This window comes from Drosophila montana, unplaced genomic scaffold, assembly GCF_035044405.1.
Source record: "Drosophila montana isolate Dmon_TW-CO22-7 unplaced genomic scaffold, ASM3504440v1 contig_3848_1, whole genome shotgun sequence".
NCBI classification, from domain to species: domain Eukaryota; kingdom Metazoa; phylum Arthropoda; class Insecta; order Diptera; family Drosophilidae; genus Drosophila; species Drosophila montana.
The window spans coordinates 4,782,347-4,802,155 of NW_026998720.1; the positions used below are offsets into that span (position 1 = coordinate 4,782,347).

At 37.6% G+C, this 19,809-nt stretch overlaps 2 protein-coding genes across 13 annotated transcripts in view; one reads left to right on the forward strand and one right to left on the reverse strand.

Moving 5' to 3' along the window:
• Positions 1–3,326: 3,326 nt before the first annotated feature.
• The window catches only part of Calx (sodium/calcium exchanger 3), a 38,646-nt gene continuing 22,163 nt past the window's right edge, over positions 3,327–19,809 (reverse strand). For 6 of the 12 annotated variants that reach the window (XM_064697191.1, XM_064697190.1, XM_064697187.1 and 3 more), the window contains 9 exons: positions 10,301–10,392; positions 8,811–8,849; positions 6,742–6,765; positions 5,505–5,653; positions 4,671–4,770; positions 4,492–4,614; positions 4,269–4,427; positions 3,831–4,002; positions 3,327–3,765 (listed from right to left, as the gene is read on the reverse strand). In XM_064697191.1, the coding sequence (XP_064553261.1) occupies positions 3,561–3,765; positions 3,831–4,002; positions 4,269–4,427; positions 4,492–4,614; positions 4,671–4,770; positions 5,505–5,653; positions 6,742–6,765; positions 8,811–8,849; positions 10,301–10,392 (1,063 nt within the window). In that variant the 3' untranslated portion in view covers positions 3,327–3,560. Of the gene's footprint in view, positions 3,766–3,830; positions 4,003–4,268; positions 4,428–4,491; positions 4,615–4,670; positions 4,771–5,504; positions 5,654–6,741; positions 6,766–8,810; positions 8,850–9,644; positions 9,660–10,300; positions 10,393–19,809 lie in introns of all 12 variants that reach the window. The other 6 variants (XM_064697195.1, XM_064697196.1, XM_064697192.1 and 3 more) reach the window with 6 other exon arrangements.
• On the forward strand, positions 13,929–15,826 carry Alp5 (Alkaline phosphatase 5). Its single transcript, XM_064697200.1, has 2 exons — positions 13,929–15,172; positions 15,310–15,826. Exons 1-2 carry the CDS (start codon positions 13,955–13,957, stop codon positions 15,652–15,654), a joined length of 1,563 nt encoding a protein of 520 aa, XP_064553270.1. The 5' UTR covers positions 13,929–13,954; the 3' UTR covers positions 15,655–15,826.

Below are 19,809 nucleotides of genomic sequence, written 5' to 3' on the forward strand. Positions count from 1 at the left end.
CTTAAATTAGCTTTGCGTTGCGTTGCCGGTTTCATTGCATTTAGCTATACACTTGCAGAGGGTATTTTGAATTTGTAAAGATATATGTAACGCACGGAAGAACCTTATTAAGTATGTGCGACCTTATAAAGTATGATCAAAATTTCGCTATATTTGAAACATATTTTCATTTTTTAGCGAGCAGTATGTATATATAATATCATATAGCTTTCATAGAAACTGCCGATTTAAAAAAGGCTTTATGTTTAAAAACCAAATATTATATAGCTGACCCAAAAGCAGGCAAACCATATATTTTTTAAAAAATTTGTGGAAAATTTGTTTTCTTTTTTTTCAGTACTGATATATACTAAAAATATTAAATTAAAAAAAAAATGTATTAAAAAGAAACCTATTTGTTGCGTTGAAACTGATTATTTACAGTGAAAAGCATTTCTCGATTCAAAAACGGAGTTAATTGATGAACAAAACCAAATACACAACCGAATCTAGGGGACCGATACACCGAACAGTTTTGAGGGCTTGCAACTTTGATAGACACATTTTAAACATGCATCTCGCCTTTAAACACATGTCTGCAAGGGTATTGAAACTTCGGCGTGCTGAGACAGTTTTTATTTGCTGCTTTTTATTGTTATTTGCCTTTTTCTTGAATTTTTTTCAGATTCCTGTAAACAACTTTATCTCGACAGTTGCGTTGTTGTTGTCGTTCTCGTTGTCAGAGTCATCTTCCTCATCTGTGCTCATCTTCCGCCTCCAGCTTTTTGCGCTGATTTCGCTTATCGTAGCGCGCAATTTTCAGATGATAAATTTTTTTTGATTTTTGAAATTGACAGGTCTGCCGTTGATTGCATAACAGCAATTGCCGGGCAATTGTCGCCCAGGTTATACAGTCAGAGTCGCAGCTGCAGCGACAGGCCCCACAGATAAGCGAGAGCTTCCCTCCCCCCACACACACACTTATCGCAGATAAAGAATACAATGTTCTACTTACAAAGTTGAGTTTAAGACATTTGTTTTTTATTTTCATTTGTTTGGGAGGGGTTTAACATGCTTGGAAATACATATACTTAGGTCATATGTACTTAACAATTTCTGTACTCGATTTTGAATAATGCCGTGGAATTCCCTATGAACTAGCTTTCAATATATATAGTCGAACATCAAGTTTAATATATATGTTTATAAAAATGTGCATGCACACGAGTATGGATAGTTTTTATTTGTATGTAGCTGCTGCTAACTGGGTTCGCATATTTGGCTAAGGTTCCGAACATGTCGTGGGACTATTATTATTATTTTTTTATTATATATTATGTCTAGAGCATTTTATTTTGTTTTTATATTTGCATATCATATAGATCGAGAAAACGTTAAATCCTTGAATATTTATTGTGTATTGTAGCAAAGTTATTTGGTGTTTCTTTTGTATTTATTTTCTGAATGCTTATTCTAGACAATATCTGAAGTTAAAGTGCTCTTTAATGATCATAAATCGTATATAGACTAGTATATACTATATCAAAGTGTAAAGAAAAATTTAAATCCAAAATACATCGTAACAAACATGAAATGATTAATACTTTAAATATATTATTGTATAATACATACATATATATTACCGATACGAATTGTTTGCTTAGTTTATAACAAAAGGAAAATTGTTAAGATTTTAAATGAAATATATGGAGAAACTTAAGATAAGTTAAACAAGGCATATAATAAATAGAACGAATAAGAAAAATGTGTTTTGAAAGATCTTTCATGTTTATATCATATGCTTATTAAACTCGTTCTGGCTAACTCTATAGAAATACATACCTAAATTCTATATCGGAAGCACTTTACTCATTTTATTTGCCTTTGCCTTCAAGTTAATCAGTTAACCATTTAATCAGATATTAGCCTTATGCGTAATTTCTGTTTGATATAGATATACTATATAATTTAACTGCTGTCTTTTTGCTTTACTTTTGGACTGTTCTATTTCGTACTGTCACTTTCTATTTGATTTTCTGTTTGCGAATATCAACCTGAATCTGATACGATCCACACGAATCGCCTGTTAACTGCATTATTATTTTGAATATACGAAATTCATAGGACAATCTTCTTCTCTCACATCGTCTACTAAATTAACCTCTTTGCCATCAAATTGTAAAATTTGTTAAGTAATCGAAAACAAAAACCACACCGAATTGAAATAATTGAAAAATTCAATTTAATTTTCAAAGCTTACAGCAAAACATTGATGATATATGCATTAAATACATTGTTCGGCTATTCATAACTTAAATGTATTCAATATTTATATTATTTATTTGTATTTATTTTTGGGTATTATATCTAGATTTGGCGCATTTTCCCATAAAGTTATCATTTTTTAGGTTTTCTGTGTATTTGTATTTGATTATTATGTATTTTATTTTGGTATCCATTCCAAATGTTGTATTAAAAAATATAATAACATTATACAAAAAATACATTCATTTAACAAACTTTTGGTGTTTTGCCTTAATATCGTGTATCGTTTATCGTTAATCGTTAATCGTTTATCAATCAGTTGCTATTTATCGTTTGATCTATCGTTTCAATAGTAGGTGACTAAGTAAATGAAAGTCTTTCAAGTAAGTAGTAGAGTTATGTAGTGCAGTGTAATTAACACTGATGGTCGTACTAAAAGTGCCGCAATTTCAATTGGTCGGAGTTTGAGTTAGAGCTTTGGTTTATTGTTTTTCATTATTTTTTATTGAGTTTTAATTTAGTTTAATCTACAGAAGCAGTTGTTAAATAGTTTGTTGCCTAAAAGTGCGATTGACTAGAAATAGTTGTTGGTAATAAGTAGCTAGCTCAAGAGCTAACATTTTTATTTATTTATTTTTAGCTCTATATGCATTTATATTTAAAGAATAGGACTTACACATGTATTAAATTAACAATGGCTGATTTGTGACAATTACTGGAGAGACAATTCATTATTTATATTTATGTATATATTGTGTATGTTAAGTACAGCTATAACAAACAACAACAATCATAATCATAATCATAATCATAATCATAATAATAATAATAATAATGACTTAAATTGCATAAAGAACGATTGAAACATACACACAAGCTAGTAAATATCGTTTATCGTTATTTTATACGCTCTTTATATGCATGCGTGTATTGTATATATGTGTTTTTTTGTAATTCTGAATGATCACGTTGCTTGTTTGCTGAGCCCGGGCAGCCTTTCTTGTATTTACAATACTTAAAAAAATCTATATAGGTAATATAATAAAACCGTTTCATTAAAATAAGCCACACCTAGAAACTAATTAAACATTAAAATTTTTAATATTAACATAAATTTTACATAATTATCAATATTTAAGTAGCGTTAATACATACATAAATATTTATACATTTATATAATAGATTTCAATCTGCATATATAAACCAAAGTTTCCGCATTTTTTATGCATTTTGATTATTGTTACAGCTTCTCTAGAGCTATTCTAAATGTGTGTGTGGGCGTGTGTGTGTGTGTGTTTGTTGGGGGCTGGGCTGCTTTATATCTGTATGATATCGTACGCTTCCAGTGTGCTCACGACTAGATAGATAACCCACAGGGATATCAAAATAGATGCATGTATCCACTTAGAGGTTTTGGGTCCACCCAGCTCGGCGCGTATGGAACTATTAACGCGGCGATACATCATGACGCCAACAGCGATGACGGCCGAGCCACAGAAGAGCGCCACGGCGAAGCCAATGCTGAGATGAAAAATGGATTTGAGTTTAGTTTCATAAACAAGCTGCATTTGATTCCTGGAACTCACGTGCCCGGCTCCACATTAAACGTTGTGCCATTCGCCATGTGATAGATCGAGGCAATGGACCACGCCAGGCCAATGCCGAGGAACACGTTGACCGCATTGCTGCCCGTCACATTTCCAATGCAATTGTCGGCTGTCTCATCCTGTTTGGCCGCAATGATGCTGGCAAATGTATCTGCAAGTCAAATTTATGAATACCCAAGCAGAGTAAAATTTTGTTAAGCTACACTTTATCTTGAGGATAAAAAGAGTTATCTTGAGGATAAGAAAGTTATCCTCTCCAAAACTAATGCAGACTTTTTGCTTTTTCTCAATACACTCAATAGCTTAGATTATCTTGAGGATAAAAAGGTGACAGGCACCTTAAGATGCAGATATATTTAATGCAATAATAGCAAAACTGATCGAAACAATTTACAGCTAGTTTTAAATGCTGCCTACCTGGTATGCTGGTGCCCAGGGCCACAAAGCAAATGGCTGTTACCGAGTCTTTGATGTTGAGAACACACCCAAAATAGGTGGCTGCGTCTCCGATAACAGCCGTGAGAACGCCAATGACGAATATGGAAATTACGAAGGTGACATATCCGCCGCATATATCTGTGGAATGCAAACGATTTTATATAGTAAATGATTTACTGTAATTTATTAAGAGGCACGCTACCTGTGGGCGGCACAAATGCAAAGAGCACCTTCCAAAAGAGGCAAACGAAATGGCTAATATAATCAAAGCATTTTGGTACATCCTCCTCCACATCTTCCTCGGTATCGAACTCACTCTCATCCGCTGGGGGTACACAAATATTTAATAGAAACCACTCCATATGGCTGGCTATCGTTTACCTGGCACAACGGTGAGCGCATCTTTGAATTGCTCCTTCCATGAGGATGTGCCCAGCACGGCCGAAACGTTAGCACGGGCGACAAGCTTGTCCACAGTAGCCTGTGGAAATACAATTGCCATTAAGCATTAGCTTAACTTTACATATTACGTACACGCAGCGTGCGCAACGAGGGGCTGCCTAATGCATATCAAGTATACGCCTCGTGCAGCAGACAGCACACACACACACACACAGGAAAGGAAACAAAGCATTTCATTTGAAGATTAGAAACAATTAGGTGCTTATTTGCTTTAGGCAGTTGTGTTAGCTGAGCTGTCAGGGGAAACAACTTGACACCTGAGCCACTTTGTGTCGTCGTTGTTGTTGATGTCGTTGTTGTTCTCGTTTTTATACCCTATACCCATTGAAAGTGGGCATAAAAGGGAGTATTGCAGTTGTGCATATGTATGCAATAGCCAGACGAGACAGAAGAAGGTTTGAATGTTTTAACGGCACCTCCAACCTGGATTCAGGGTTTTCCTAGTCGGCCACTCCCGTCTAGATGACTTCTTTTTGCTGGTTGTGGCTATTGTTACGAACATTACAGCTACAACTTTGGCCATTAAGCTGTCTTATGTGGTATATGCACAATGATCATTATACTGTTTGTCAGTATATGTGTTTGTGTGTGTTGGAGTACGTTTGTGTTTGTGTTAGCTATTGTGTATTGTGTGCATTTAGAGTTGATGTTCTCCTGTCAAGTACATTGCACTGAGCATACATAGTCATTGTCTATTGTCTATCGACTATTGTCTATCGTCCATTTCTATGCCAAATCAATGCTTGTTGTTACCTTGAATTCCTGGCTCTCACGAATGCGTATGTTTGTGGTGGTCAGCTCTCCATTTCGTGGCCTGCTCATCAGCAGGATGCGTTCTAGTTCCGTTAGATCTTTGGGTGACTTTTGTTCCGCCTCATTGATTTTCTCTAATAGTTCATCGTCTGTGGGCCGGCGGCAGGCAAGTAAAATTATAAATTAGTTCTCTATATTTCACAAAGAACTGCCGCAAGCCATGCTTTCTCTGGGCAGTTGTTTACTTTATGTGCTACATATACATAAATATATATATGTTTATGCAAACATAGAGTCGCACACGCACACACACGCACACCAATAAACATTTAAACATAGAGGGAAAAGTTGCTATTTTAGAGAGCAGAATTTATTAGAGTGCGTTGCAGTGTGAAGTCAGAACTGTTACAGGGTACAAATAAAATAAATAAATAATTAAACACACCTACACAGAGACGCAAAGATAGACACAGATACTCGCACATAAATACAAATAAAGTTCTTTTATTTGCAAGCAAATGTAGCCAATGATATGAGAGAATTTGCACAGAATTTTCAATAAATATTTTCCAATTACTAAATAATATATTTCCATTAAAAGCTAGATGTCATTAAAAACAATATGAAAAAATTATATTGCGATGTTCAATATTGCAGTGCCAAGTGCTTTTCACCCATTTCCCGCCCGTGGCAAAATCAGCATATAGCCATTAAATTTTGGACAGACATTTCCACTCCATGGGGTGGATTTACAAGAATTGGTGAAACACGTCTTAAGTGTCACCTTACATAGATATTTTTTATGAAGAGCGCAATACATTTATTTAATTTGGAAGTCAGTTTAAACCGATCAGACGAAGACCTAACTTTCCCCCATTTGTCTGCTAGTAATGGGATGAATCCTTGAATAAGTCTGAAGGAAATAAGAAATGACTTTGAAATCGATCCGGTTGGTAAATAAAAAAGTTTCACATAACCAAATGGGTCCAATTCCACCAATTTTCCACACTCACGGGTGGCATTTTCTAAAAATAATCACAGTAGGTTGTTAGAAATCTTCAGATCTTAGACTGAAACGGTTCGGAATGCGCGTTGATTATCCATCAGTCAGTCAGTCAATAAGTCCTTCAATCAGTCAAGCAAAAGCAGTTAGGCGTTTAAATAGATTGATTGAGAATATATTTCAAATGCATGCAGAGAATACAAAAAATATATTTCTGATAGAATGATGACTCACGAGTATGATCTCCAGTGTGATTTTCTATAGACAGCGATTACGTGGCAAGGAACAAGTGACAACGATTTTTTTTGTTTTTGTTTTTGGGTGGGGGGAATTGAAACAACAAGATGTTTATTATATATAATTAAAAATGCACAAATTTAATATTTGCAGTAAATTGTTTTTTTTTTTGCTATGTTCAGTTAAGAAATTTGTGTGTTTTTATTATTGCATTCACCAATATTTTAATGATTTTTTTTTATTTTTATTATAATACGTCTCGGCTTGCCTATGTATTACCCTGTTTTTATGCAACTGGTGAGGGAGTAGCTCTAACATACACACAAATAAACAAGATATTATAATTATACATCTATACGGTAAGCACAACATATTGCTTCGAGTAGGTTTAATCCAAAGCCGTTCACAAATAATAAGTATAATTCAAATTAAGCAATTGGCCTAGACAACACACAAAATAAAAATCATTAAAAAGATACAAATCAAAGCGCAAAAAGATAATTAGATCAGATTATTTTGTGTGCATTACTTACAAATTCGAGTTTTTGGCGATGCAGAAATCGATAAACGATTTTTGGTACGTTTATACGTGTGTATACGTTATGATATATACATATATATATATTCGGTGATATCGTATATCGAGTGTGAAGAGTTCAAAGTCGGGACACAACAAACAGAAGCGGGCACAAGCGCGTGTTACGTGTTTTTTAATTGTATGTCCGCCGAGCATAGAAGGTTACCAACAAAATGTTTAACCAAAATTGCCCATAAAATGCAGCAAACTTTATTTCAATTGAAGACGAAACGTGAACAGCAAGCTTTGAGCAATTATTTATATCCTTTTAGTAATTGCTGATCCTAACTTTGCTTTTAAAAAATGCTGCGTCGAAAAAGCGCAATTGTTTCTCTTCTTGTTCTTCTTTTTTTGGTTTTATTTTTCGTCATGCCAATACGAGTTACACAAATACAGTCACGTACACACACATATATATAAATATATAAAGTTACGATTATGGATGCATAATAGCAATAATTTATGAGCGATTGAATCTAGGTCTTGACGTATAAAGCAAAACTGCAAACCCGGCTTAAATCGTGCCGACATAAAATAAGGAATACCCCACTTGTTTTTATTACTTTGAACTGAGACTTGAACCACAAAACAACCGCATTTATACTGAAACATATATAAGATTATATATATAATATTTATATATAATCTATATTATATTATTAACTTGAATATATTATTGCAACATTCACAATATCTAGCACGAACTGAGGCTATTAAAAAGGTTAAGCATATGTTAATATAATAAGCCGATTTATGCATATTTTTTGTATTATTCAAAACTAGACTTTTGAATGTGAAAAATCTGGTTCGAACCGTGAATTTATTTTCCTCATACTCCTGTGGAAGGTATTTTTTTTTCAAGAAGTGTGAAACACATAGAAGAAGACATCTCCGACCCCCTAAAGTATATATAGTCTAGACCAGCATCAGCAGCCGGGTTGATAAAGCCATGCCTTTGTGACCTAATCTCTCAGTTTTAAAGCTATAGACGTGAAACTTAACATAGACCCGCCTTTCTATTGCATCCCGGATCGGATAACTATATCATATAGCTCCCATTAGAACGTTCGGTCGAAAAGTAGTCCTGTATGGAAAACTTCTTTGTTTATCAAGATATCTTCCTCAAGCCCGGCATTTATTGGTTTCACTAGCTACTCATATATATGCAACATCTTATCAAAATCGGACACACAATATCTATACATTGAATGTTGCAAGCCAGGTTCGAACCATTAATAAATTATTTAGTTACTCTTTATTGGATAGCAGCAATGATTTATGTAACGTAGAAATGTAAAAAACTTACAAAACGAACAGAATGTTATGAATATTTTTTGCAGTGGAACGCAGCACATAAAAAGCCCCCGAATTTGTGCACATTTTACTTTTGACAACGCATTTTTGGTATTGTTTTTGTTTTTTTTTGTTTTTTAACTGAACATTACACTTGTGAGTTGAATGGTTAAGGGTTTAAAAGACTTTTACCTACCAAAAAATCGATTGAAAAATGATTCCTGATTTGTGTCATCTGCGTGAGGATAGTTGCATTGTTGTTGTTGTTGTTGTTGTGTGATTTCAAATATTACATACACATACAGGAATTTATTAGATTTGTTCAAGAGTTACTTTTATGCATGATATGATTCAAATACTTATATTAAATACTTACAAAATTAATTACAAATAGAAAAAGAAAAACCTAGATTTAGTTTAATGACAAGTGCAGGGAAAAGGGGATTTGGGGCTGGGAGCTACACAAAGTGGGATCCATAAAAAACTCGTTCAACAAATACATTTCAGCGGATAGTCTATGGCAATTATTGGGAGATGGACAAATTATAAACAACTCGACATGAATTTGCGATTCTCATTGGTTTAGTCGTGCTGTGATAAATATATTATATAAATAAGGCTGGTAATTTAAAAGAATAATGAGCTGAACAATAACTGAAAGGTTTACTTGAATCATTTTTCCCCCTTTTTTTAACCCGCCCCGTTGCCTAGCCAACAATAGGAATATAATAACAATGTTAAAGGATTCTACAGCAACAAAAAGGAGGGTAAAAAACATACAACACCAAATGAAACACATAACTAAACTGAGGGTTGATATAATATTGCCTTCTTTTTCATTGTTATCTGGTTAAGAAAAAATACAATTTTGCACTTTTTTGTTCGCAATTGCCGCAAATGAAATTTAACGCTGTGCAAAATTCAAGTTTAGAACTTAAGGAATTGTAACCCAAGAATTGTTTTCTTTTTTTCTCTTTTCGTTTCGTTTTCAATTCAAATAAAAGTAATTAATGCACAATTCAAGTCTTACGGTAGTGAGCGGAATCTAGAAGCACAAAGAACACAAATGAAAAGACCAAAAAGTATACAAGGAAATCAAACGAAGTTAGGATCGGAGTGTGTATAAGAGAGATATTGGAGATTGGTACTAAATGTCCTTCAAATCATTCAAATTTGAACTGCCAATTTTCAGTGCCAGATAAATGTGGGTGTGTGTGTGTTTTTTTTCTTTGTGGATATGTGTATGTGAGTGTGTGTGTGTGTATCTTAGCTGCGGTAATTTCCTTGCCAACAGCTCAAATTGGCCTATTAACTTTATTATGAACGCAACAAAATAGTGAAGAAAATTCACGACCATTTTCCTTTCACTTTTGGAGGCTGCTCCTTGAATCATGTTGCCCAATCCTGCGGCTGCTGCAGCTCCATGCGTTGTAAATTCGTGTAATTTGGTTAACAGGAAATTGAGTTTGCTTTGTAAGGACACACAGCTACACACACACACATATACACACAAACACACACAGATACACACACGCACACACAGGCATTGAGGTGCCGGCAATTGTGTGCCAGTTCATGGACTGTATCTGGGGAAGTGGGCGTGGGGGGTATTCTGTTTGGGTTTCTGCTTTCGGTGCTATTAAATTGAGTTTTAATGTGTTTTTGGTTGCCCGGTTGGCAACTTACCTGGCGCCAGTCGCGGTTCGCCAATGTGCATCTTGAATTTGACATCCTTCTGATATTTGCTCTCCTCCAATATTGGTATGGATATATATTGCCTGCAATGGATTAAGGCACAAGGATTTTAATTAGAATGTGGCGATTTAAATCAAATTAAGTTAGTGACAAGCCAAATGACCTAAAAAGCGACTTGAATTTGGCTTAAAGGCACGGCCATTGCCCCCAACTGGGCCATAACAAAGAGTCACATTGATTAATGGCCGTTGCCTTGACTAAATGGCCGCAATCTTGACACTCCAAAGCAATGTTTGGTATTTATTGGACGGCATAAACAAGATTGTCACAATGCACAACCCCCCACCCCCCTCTTAATGTTCTCTCTTTACACCCGAACTGGAAAATCAATTGCCAAGACCAGTAGCTGAAAATAATAAATGAAAATTACGTATACGCAATGTGTACTCATAAATATGTGCATTATTCAACTGTGCAACAAAATGTTTCGTGGCAAAGTGAATTATTTGAGCATTTTCAGGGGAGAGAGAGAGAGGGGGATATATAAAGAGAACAAGAGTGAGAGAGAGACAAGTTTGCTTTGTTTTCATTTGATTTGGCAATGTGCCAAACCGAACGCTAGCCCATTTTTATACACTTGCAAAAGGTATAATAATTTTATAACGAAATATTAAATTCAAAGGGGAAGACATTAAAGCGTATATATATATATATATATATATATACATTCTTAATCAGCATCAACAGCCAAGTAGATGTGTCCCCATGTCTTTGTCTATTCCTATTTAATCTTGATTCCCAGCTGTCATGTCTAAGTCGGTCGGATTAAACCTCTATATCATATGTCTGCCACAGGAATGATCGTTCAAAAATTAAGTTTTTGTATGAAAAACTCTTTTGTTTCGCAAGAACCAAACTTCTCAATTATTAGTTTCAATATGCTTCCTACATATAACAAAAAAAAACTATCAACATCGATCCACTATATCATATAGCTATCATAGAAATGATCGGTCGAAAATATATCCTAACCATGAAAAACATTTTTATTTTCCAATATATCTAAGCCAAACTTTGCATTTATTAGTTTCCTCATGCTCCATAGATATAGGTAAAGTCCTATTAAAATCGGTATACTATATGATCAATAAAATGCTCTCTTCTTCCCCGCTTGACTGCAAACCCTTAAGCCATATGTCTGTAAGAATATTAAATATTCGGCGTGCCGAAATGAACTATCCTTTAATGTCTTTAATGCCACAAGTTGTTTGCTTTTGGCCCGCGGACATAATTTGTTGGCCCGATAAGACAACTCGAAGTGGCCAAACACTAAGTTTGTTAACTGATTAAACTTTATATTTTTAGCTTTGCAATTGGAATTATTTTAGCAAAAAGCAAACTTCCATCTATTATAGGTATGTACTTTTCTCTGCAGTGGCATTTTGCGTACTTTTCTTTTGGCATTTGCCAACTTTCACATTTATTTCAACCTTTCACCTTTCACCTTTTTGTTTTATTTTATTTTTTTGCTCTGAAGCCAAATGAGTTTTGGTCGTGTAGTTTCTATTTCTGTTTCTAATTCGTTGTTTAATCCGCATTTTCTGCAGAGAAAAACCGTTGAGAAAAGCATGTTTTTCATTAAACTTGTTGCTGCGTGTGTGTGGGCAAACTTTGAGCCTGCAACGTACGTGGTCAACTTTTCATTATGGTCAACAACTTTTACGAGTCATATAAATGAAATGCGGTTATTCACGTGGAGTACAGTGCAGCTTCTCTATACGAAATTTCCTAGAAATTTTCATTTGATAGGTAGAACGCTGCACACTAAGCGAGCTTAGTTTCACCGTGATATATATTGCATGAAATACTTTTACTTATATATACATATATACTAGCTGGTATAGCCCGGCCTTGCCCGTGGCACGTATAATATAAATTTTCTCAAAAAGCTTTAAAAATGAATTTGACACTGATCGGACGGTAAACAGAAAACTTTCATACAATCGTTTTTCGTCAATTTGCCACTGTTGCGTGTGGAATTTCGCAAATCGCTGAAACATTTATCGCTTAATCATTAAGTTTTTATGTAGAGCTTTGAAAATAAGTTTGAGGCAATTCGGACACAACTTAAAACTACGCCCAACAAATCTTTGAATCGCATTTCTACTGAAGAAGTTTGGATTCTGCGGTAAGTGTGAAACACGTCTCAAATGATTTGTCATATAGATGTTTGGGTATAAATTTGAGCACGAAACGTCTCCCACAAAATCTTTGACCCCAATTTTTCCAAGGAGGGATGGATTTTCCAAAAAGTGCGAAACACCACTCCAATGAATTTGAACAAAGATCTTTGAAAATGAGTTTGAGGCCGATCGGATTGTAAATAAAAAAGTTACAAAGAAACGTTTTCGCGATTATTCTACATTTGCGGGTGGAAATTACCGAAACCCCGTCTTAACGTGCACCTATATCACATAAGGTAACTACAGTGAAAATTTCAGCTTCCTAGCTCTTACGGTATGGGCTAATCAGTCAGTCATTGAGTCAGTCAGGACAAACAGTTTTATATATAGAGATAGAAATAAGTGCAAGCGAGTTAAGCTGCTATGATTAGATTAGTTTTGGTTAAATTGCAAGTAATCAACTTGTTGTTCAATTTCCAGGAATTTTTTCTAATTTATAACTTGATTTTTATATTTATTTTAATACCCTAATACCTTACAGTACACAGTTAAAGCATTTACGACCACGTAATTCAACGGATATATCCAAAATCGATAAATTTGATAGGATTTTTAATTATTTATTATTGCTGAAAGAAAAAAAACGAATATATTGAAGCTATACAAACCCATGTGGCGGCGACCTCATACTTTCATTTACATTCTCGAAATCGATAAATATTGATGCAATTTAAATTATTTTATAGTTGCTGATTAGTATATATTCAATATCCATTAAATATACATTTTAAAGTGTATATTGAAGCTATGCAAGTGCATCACCGACCTCCATATTCTTTTCATTTATCAAAAATCGATGATTATCGATTTTTTGAAGTATTCGTTAAACCAATTCCAAGCCAATATAGGGTATATCCTAGTCAAGTACTCTTGCTTTAGTTATAGTTTAGTTGTATATTATAAATATGACTATTGAATTTCTTATAGAGCAGTTCTCTGTTTAATATAAAGTTAATACGCGTAAGAAACCACTCAGCCAGATTCTTTAATCTGATAAGGTATTTCACTCAGCCAGATTTTCGAGTATTAAATAGGTATTTTGATGACTGCACCCTGCCCCTGCCCGCCCCCTCTTATTCCACTATAAAGATAACCCATTTTACACATGCAACATTTCACGTGCTTTTTTTGTTATAGCAGCGAGTCTGAAAAAAACATAATAAATCCATAAACTCTCGTAGTTGGCCATAAATAAGAGCACGAGTCCGGGACCTGTGGCTGGGGGAGGGGGGGATTATCGACGCATTAGATTTGTGTGGTCGATTTGGCCGGGCTTTGACCATGTCCAGTGCCATGTGCCGCCTATCTTATCCGTATCGCAATCGGAAGTCGTGCAAGTGGCTCGCAGCGGGCCACGGGCAATCACAAACCCAGCCAAGCAACTGCCACAGTCTTGAACGAGATGTTGCTCCTGTCGAACGTCGTGATTGTTATCGGTTTGCTCAGCGGGTGCGGCTGGGCGGCGCCGGAATGCACGCGCAGTGCCGAATACTGCCAGGATCGGCTGATGCATCCGGCTATGCCGGAGCCCAGGCAGCAGCAGCCCCGAGTGGAGGGCGAGGAGAGCACCGCCTACTGGCGGGACCAGGGCATGCAGTTTGTCAAGCAAAAACTGGGCGAACAGCTGAACCAGGGCAAGGCCAAGAATGTGATCATGTTCTTGGGCGATGGCATGGGCGTGACAACCACCTCGGCGGCGCGCAATTTGCTGGGCGGCGAGGAGCAGTCGCTGTCCTTTGATCACTTTCCCTACACGGGTCTGTCCAAGACCTACTCGGTGGATCTGACTGTGCCCGACTCGGCATGCACGGCCACCGCCTATCTGTGCGGTGTCAAGGGCCAGGAGGGCACCATTGGCGTCAATGGCGCCGTGCCTAGAACCGACTGCAAGGTCATGCTGGACGAGAGTACACACGTCGACTCCATTGCCAAGTGGGCGATGGAGGCGGGCAAATGGGCGGGCCTAGTGACCACCACCCGGGTGACACATGCCTCGCCCGCCGGCGTCTATGCGCACATTGCGGAGCGCGACTGGGAGAACGATGCGGATGTTGCCGCCGACTGTGGCGCGGACTCGGGCATCCAGGATATTGCCTATCAGCTCGCCAATGGCGAGGTGGGCAGCAAGCTGAAGCTAATCATGGGCGGCGGTCGCAAAAACTTTGTGGACCAGAGTCTGGCGGATTGGGGCAAGCGGACAGATGGCCGGGATTTGATTGAGGAGTTCAAGGCGGCGAGTGTCGAGAATGTCTATGTGACGACAGTGGGCGAGCTGATGGCATTGGATGTGACGCAGCCACAGCGTCTGCTGGGCCTGTTCCAGGACGATCATCTGCAGTACCACATGCAGACCAACGAGAGCAGCACTCAGCCCACTCTCGAGCAGATGACGCGCAAGGCCATCGAGTACATGAGCCAGAACGAGCAGGGCTATTTCCTGTTCATCGAGGGCGGTCGCATCGATCACGGCCACCACGACAATTTAGCGCGCCTGTCACTCGACGAGACCATCGAATTCTCCAAGGCCATTGCCGCGGCCCGAGAGCTCACCAGCGAGGAGGACACCCTGCTGGTGGTCACCGCGGATCACTCGCATGCATTCAGCTATGCGGGCTATGGGGTAAGCATCCATGTCTAAATCGATGTACATAAAACTACATAAAAAGTGATATCATATATCCGGTCAAGGCCGGGTGATACTATTCTTATCTAAATTCAAGCTATTTAATCTCTACCGTCCTGCTATTCTTCTCGCAGTATCGCGGCGCTGATGTCTTCGGCAAGGCGCCGGCTACCGGTAATGACGGCATACCCCACATGATACTCAGCTATGCGAATGGACCCAGCGCAGAGAATTACTATAAAGCTGAGACCAAGGAACGCATCGATCCCACCACGTTGATCACTGGCAGGAATGACGATGAATTCCCCGCGGGCGTGCCCTTGGACTCGGAAACCCATGGCGGCGACGATGTGCTTGTCTATGCATCGGGCCCCTGGTCCCATTTGTTTACCGGCGTCTACGAGCAAAGCACCATTCCGCACATGATGGCCTACAGCGCCTGTCTGGGCGACGGCCTCACCATGTGCAGCACCTCCTAGGGGCACACGCGCCCTGGTCCTGGGTGCGTGACTGCAGCTCATCACAATTAAGTTTGTAGCTCATTAAAAGCAGCGATTGCACTCGAGTTGCTGCTGCTGCTGATGGTGCTTTTGCTCCTCGACTTGTATTTAATGCAAATTGTAAATTGAATTAAAGCGAATTTCTACAATGCTCTCCAGCGTTTTGCATTTTAGCGGAAAACAGTTCTGGGCAACTTTCTGATTACGTTCTTGGCGCTCAGCTCACGCAGTGCTTCTAATTGCAGCCCGCACCTATTGGCATTCACGGAAATAGGGTATAATGCAGTTTTACGGGAGAATGTTAGGGGCAGAAGATATATATATATACATACTCATTGGCAGATCTGACCTTCCCCTTCCGTCTGTCTGAAAGTGTCAGTTTCAAATACTTTGGATTTTAAATGTTATTTCCTGTATATCAACCACACAATTCAGTTTCTCCCCATAAGATCGATCGATATATCGATTTTGGCTAGAGACTCAACAATTACATTTTTTATTTAACATTTTTCAATAATTTTCCCTATTTCGATATATATATATTTATAGCATCCCCATTTAATCGATCAATATATATCGATTCGCTGCCTAGGTCTTTTGATCATATGCCTAAAGATATCCCCATTTAATCGATCAATATATATCGATTTGCTGCCTAGGTCTAAAGATATCATAAGGATTATTTTAGCTAGAGACACTACAATTAAAATTTTGATTTATAAATTTGCAACAATGTTCACTCTTTTATATCTATACATATTTAACGCTTGCCCATTTAATCGATGGATATATATCGATTTTGGTGCTTAAGTTTCTTGAGCATATCAATAAAATTGTAATAGCTGGAGGCAATACATTTAAGGTTTTGTTCTTGTTGGCAACAAATTTATCTTTTTCGATATGTATCGATTTTATTGCAAAGTTGTTTTAAACATAATTCGTAGCTTTTATGAGGTCATGCTACAAAAGTAGGTTATAAATTAAGTTCTTGATATTCAATATTGTTCTCACCTTCAAATTCTGCCAAATTCATTGTATTCGCATAATAAATAGAAAAGTTATTTAAGAAGGAATTTCCTGAAGAAGAAGCTGCCTAAGCACTAAGGCTATGTCAGTTCAAAAATTCAAAACTGGTTACAGAGTATCTCGCAGTCGTCCTCGACAAGAATACTCTGGTTTAAAGCTCATCAACGTAATGGGCGACGCTTGTGCCTGCCAGGCATACTCACAGGTGTGCGTCTGTCTGTATGTGTGTCAGTGTGGGTACAAGCATTTGCCGTTCCCTTGCGTGTGTGGCCAAAGTTTTGGCCAGCATTTGGGTTAAGCTAAACACACACCGAGCACACACACTACCACATGGATTCACACAGACACAACTGTGTAGAAATTTGCATTTTATACGCAATTTTATGCAAAACTCTGGCCGAGTCGCCCTATGATTAGGTTTAAATAAGAAATGGGCTCAAATTTAGTTAACTGCGTGCTGCGAACTGCATTTTGCATATGGAATCAATCGGTAATTGCAACAATTAAAATTGATGCGTCATTCAGTTTGGCCTTGGGGGCATATGAGTACTATGACGGGGAAATGCGACGCACACACACGATGCATTTGTCAATTTTCTAGTTTCTATTTCCGTTTTGATTGAGAGCTAAATTATATCCGCCACACACACACACCCACACACAGAGCCGGGCTGCTATTGAGTGTGTGTGTGTGTGTCTCATTTCCCTCTCTCGTGACAGCTATTAAAGCAACAACTGCGCGCACCGCCCTTTCTCTTGACATTGGCAAAGCATTGGCAAAGCTAATTTTGTGCCACCCGCTGTTCCGCCCCCGGCACAACCCCCACTTTTAACTTTTACCCTTCGCTTTGCCGCTGTGCGACTTCCGCCGTTTGATTTCAATGCCGGCAACAGCCAAAGTTGTTGCAATGCGTCGCAGTTGTTGTTAAACACACATGTTATTAAGCAACACACACGCACACACACATGTTTACACACACACACACACACACTCTCTCATACATATATTGATTTCAAGTCGAATAGCCACCAAAGTCTGGCCATCAATTGGCGACTGTGCGGCAAATTCAAAGTCAATGCTGCAAAGCGTTGCAAGTGCAGCTTTTTGTGGCAGGGCCACATAGTATTATGCTGCTGCTGAGCAGCCACAAAAGTGGTTCCAAATTACAAATTCCTAGTTTTAGAGCAAGGAATAATCAGCTGCTGAAAGCATGAAATAAATTTTCCAAATTGCAGACTAATTAATTTTCTCCTTCTCTCTCTCTCAATCTCCTTTAGCCATCTGCCTGCAATTACCTGAACCGTTTGTGGCATAGTGGTCCCTTGTCAATATACCAAAGAATACGTAATCGGCCCCTGAGCCGCGAGGGAAAGTTCAGCCCACACATAAAACCGCAACAACAATGTTCAAATGTGGGATTGCCGAATGTTTTAAAATAAAATTACAGTTAAATAAAGCAATTTGCAACGCAACGAGTGCTTTATACACGAGTGTGAGTCCCTGGCGACTGCCTGGATTCAAGCTGACCAACACTAAGCCACTAAACCACTAATGCAATGACTAACTTTTGCCTTTTCCCAACCTTTCACCCCCACACACACACAAACCCGCGCAAGCGTTCCCACTCAACTTTTATTTCAAACGTTTTTTATACCCTCAAAATGGATTACAAGGGTATTCAAGTGTTGTGAATATATGAAGAATTTATAGTCCTGATTAGAATAAATAATCGCACAGTCGATCTTCACTTTATAAGAGCTACAAACCTGTAATTTTAAATATATTGCCATACGCAGAATGATTTTATTTAATTTTTTCAATATATTTTCCCCATTTTCAAAATGTTAGGATTTGGTTTTTAACCAGAACTCGAAAATTATAAAAGCTAGATTAAACTAATTTTGTGTTTAGGTTCTCGTATAATATTCACAGATTAGCAGCATTTCGTTTTCTGGATAGATGCCAAATTTCCCGCACAATCGAAAAATCTTCATAAAGATCAGACTTTTAACAGCGGCGTTATTCAAGAATACTTTCCTTATAATGTATGGCTGTGTGTGAACGTGCGAGTAGAAGCTAAAATGCTTGTAATGGCAGCTGGTTCGTATATACAGAGTAACACCTAGTCGAGCACTCTCCCTTCTTTTATTTAAAGTACTGGCTGCATATCATATAATCGAATCGGGTTTGCTTTTTGTAGCTTAAACGTTTGCAATTCACGCCAAAATGGACAAACACAATGACAAACTGAAAGCTAGTATTCAGGACAAAGTGATTTAAAGTTTATACGAGTGCAGAGAATGGAGTGCATTTAACATATGCAACGATTTTTTATTGTTGTTGCGGGCCAACTCTTAATAACCAGCATAAATTACAAGCTTACCAAATTTACATATGTGCAAAACCAGAAACACGCAAATGTTGGTCATATTTCTTCAACACGCAGGAAAATAAAGAAAAGTTCTGTTCACGTTCAATGGATAGCGTTTTTTAGCGTAATATGTGATTGTTGTTTCCTCTATGCTATTGGGTTACGTTACGTAACTGAAAACTACAGTAGTTTTCATCTGCATCTGCCTGGTTGTTTAATGCGTAAACTGTCCGTATGTTAAAATAATTTCTCAATAATTAAATAAAAGAGAAAGAGAAACTTTGTTGAATAATATTTTGAATACGGTTGCGATTTCCGTTTAAAAGCGGTTTTAATCTATCGGTTTTTCTGAACTATGTGTAAATACTCTGTAGAAATAACTTATTAAGAAAAAAATACATATTTGCTTGTCGTCAACAAATACTCACTCCTCCATATCATCAATACATATGTATATACATGATTTAAGTGAATTTTCCGCGCCAAATGACACAAGTGGAAAGACTCGTGATACCGTGATTGAGTGTGGAAATTTCATAGTCACAGGACTGGGTACAGGACATGCCTTACCCACCGGATGTACACGTATGCCAGCCTATCGATTGCCCACGCTGAAAATTCAATTAAATTCCGTGCGCGGTCACAAGGAAGTACGAAACATCCTTTACCGAGGGGATCTTTCACCTGTCCGCTAATTAAATTGAGTGAGGTTTCAGTGTCTGGTCAAGAGCCTTGG

Bases quoted from the DNA above. Each gene is read 5' to 3' on its own strand.
- Alp5 (XM_064697200.1), top strand. From the start codon at position 13,955: ATGTTGCTCCTGTCGAACGTCGTGATTGTTATCGGTTTGCTCAGCGGG. The intron at 15,173-15,309 runs GTAAGCATCCAT...TTCTTCTCGCAG, and splicing joins TCAGCTATGCGGGCTATGGG to TATCGCGGCGCTGATGTCTT.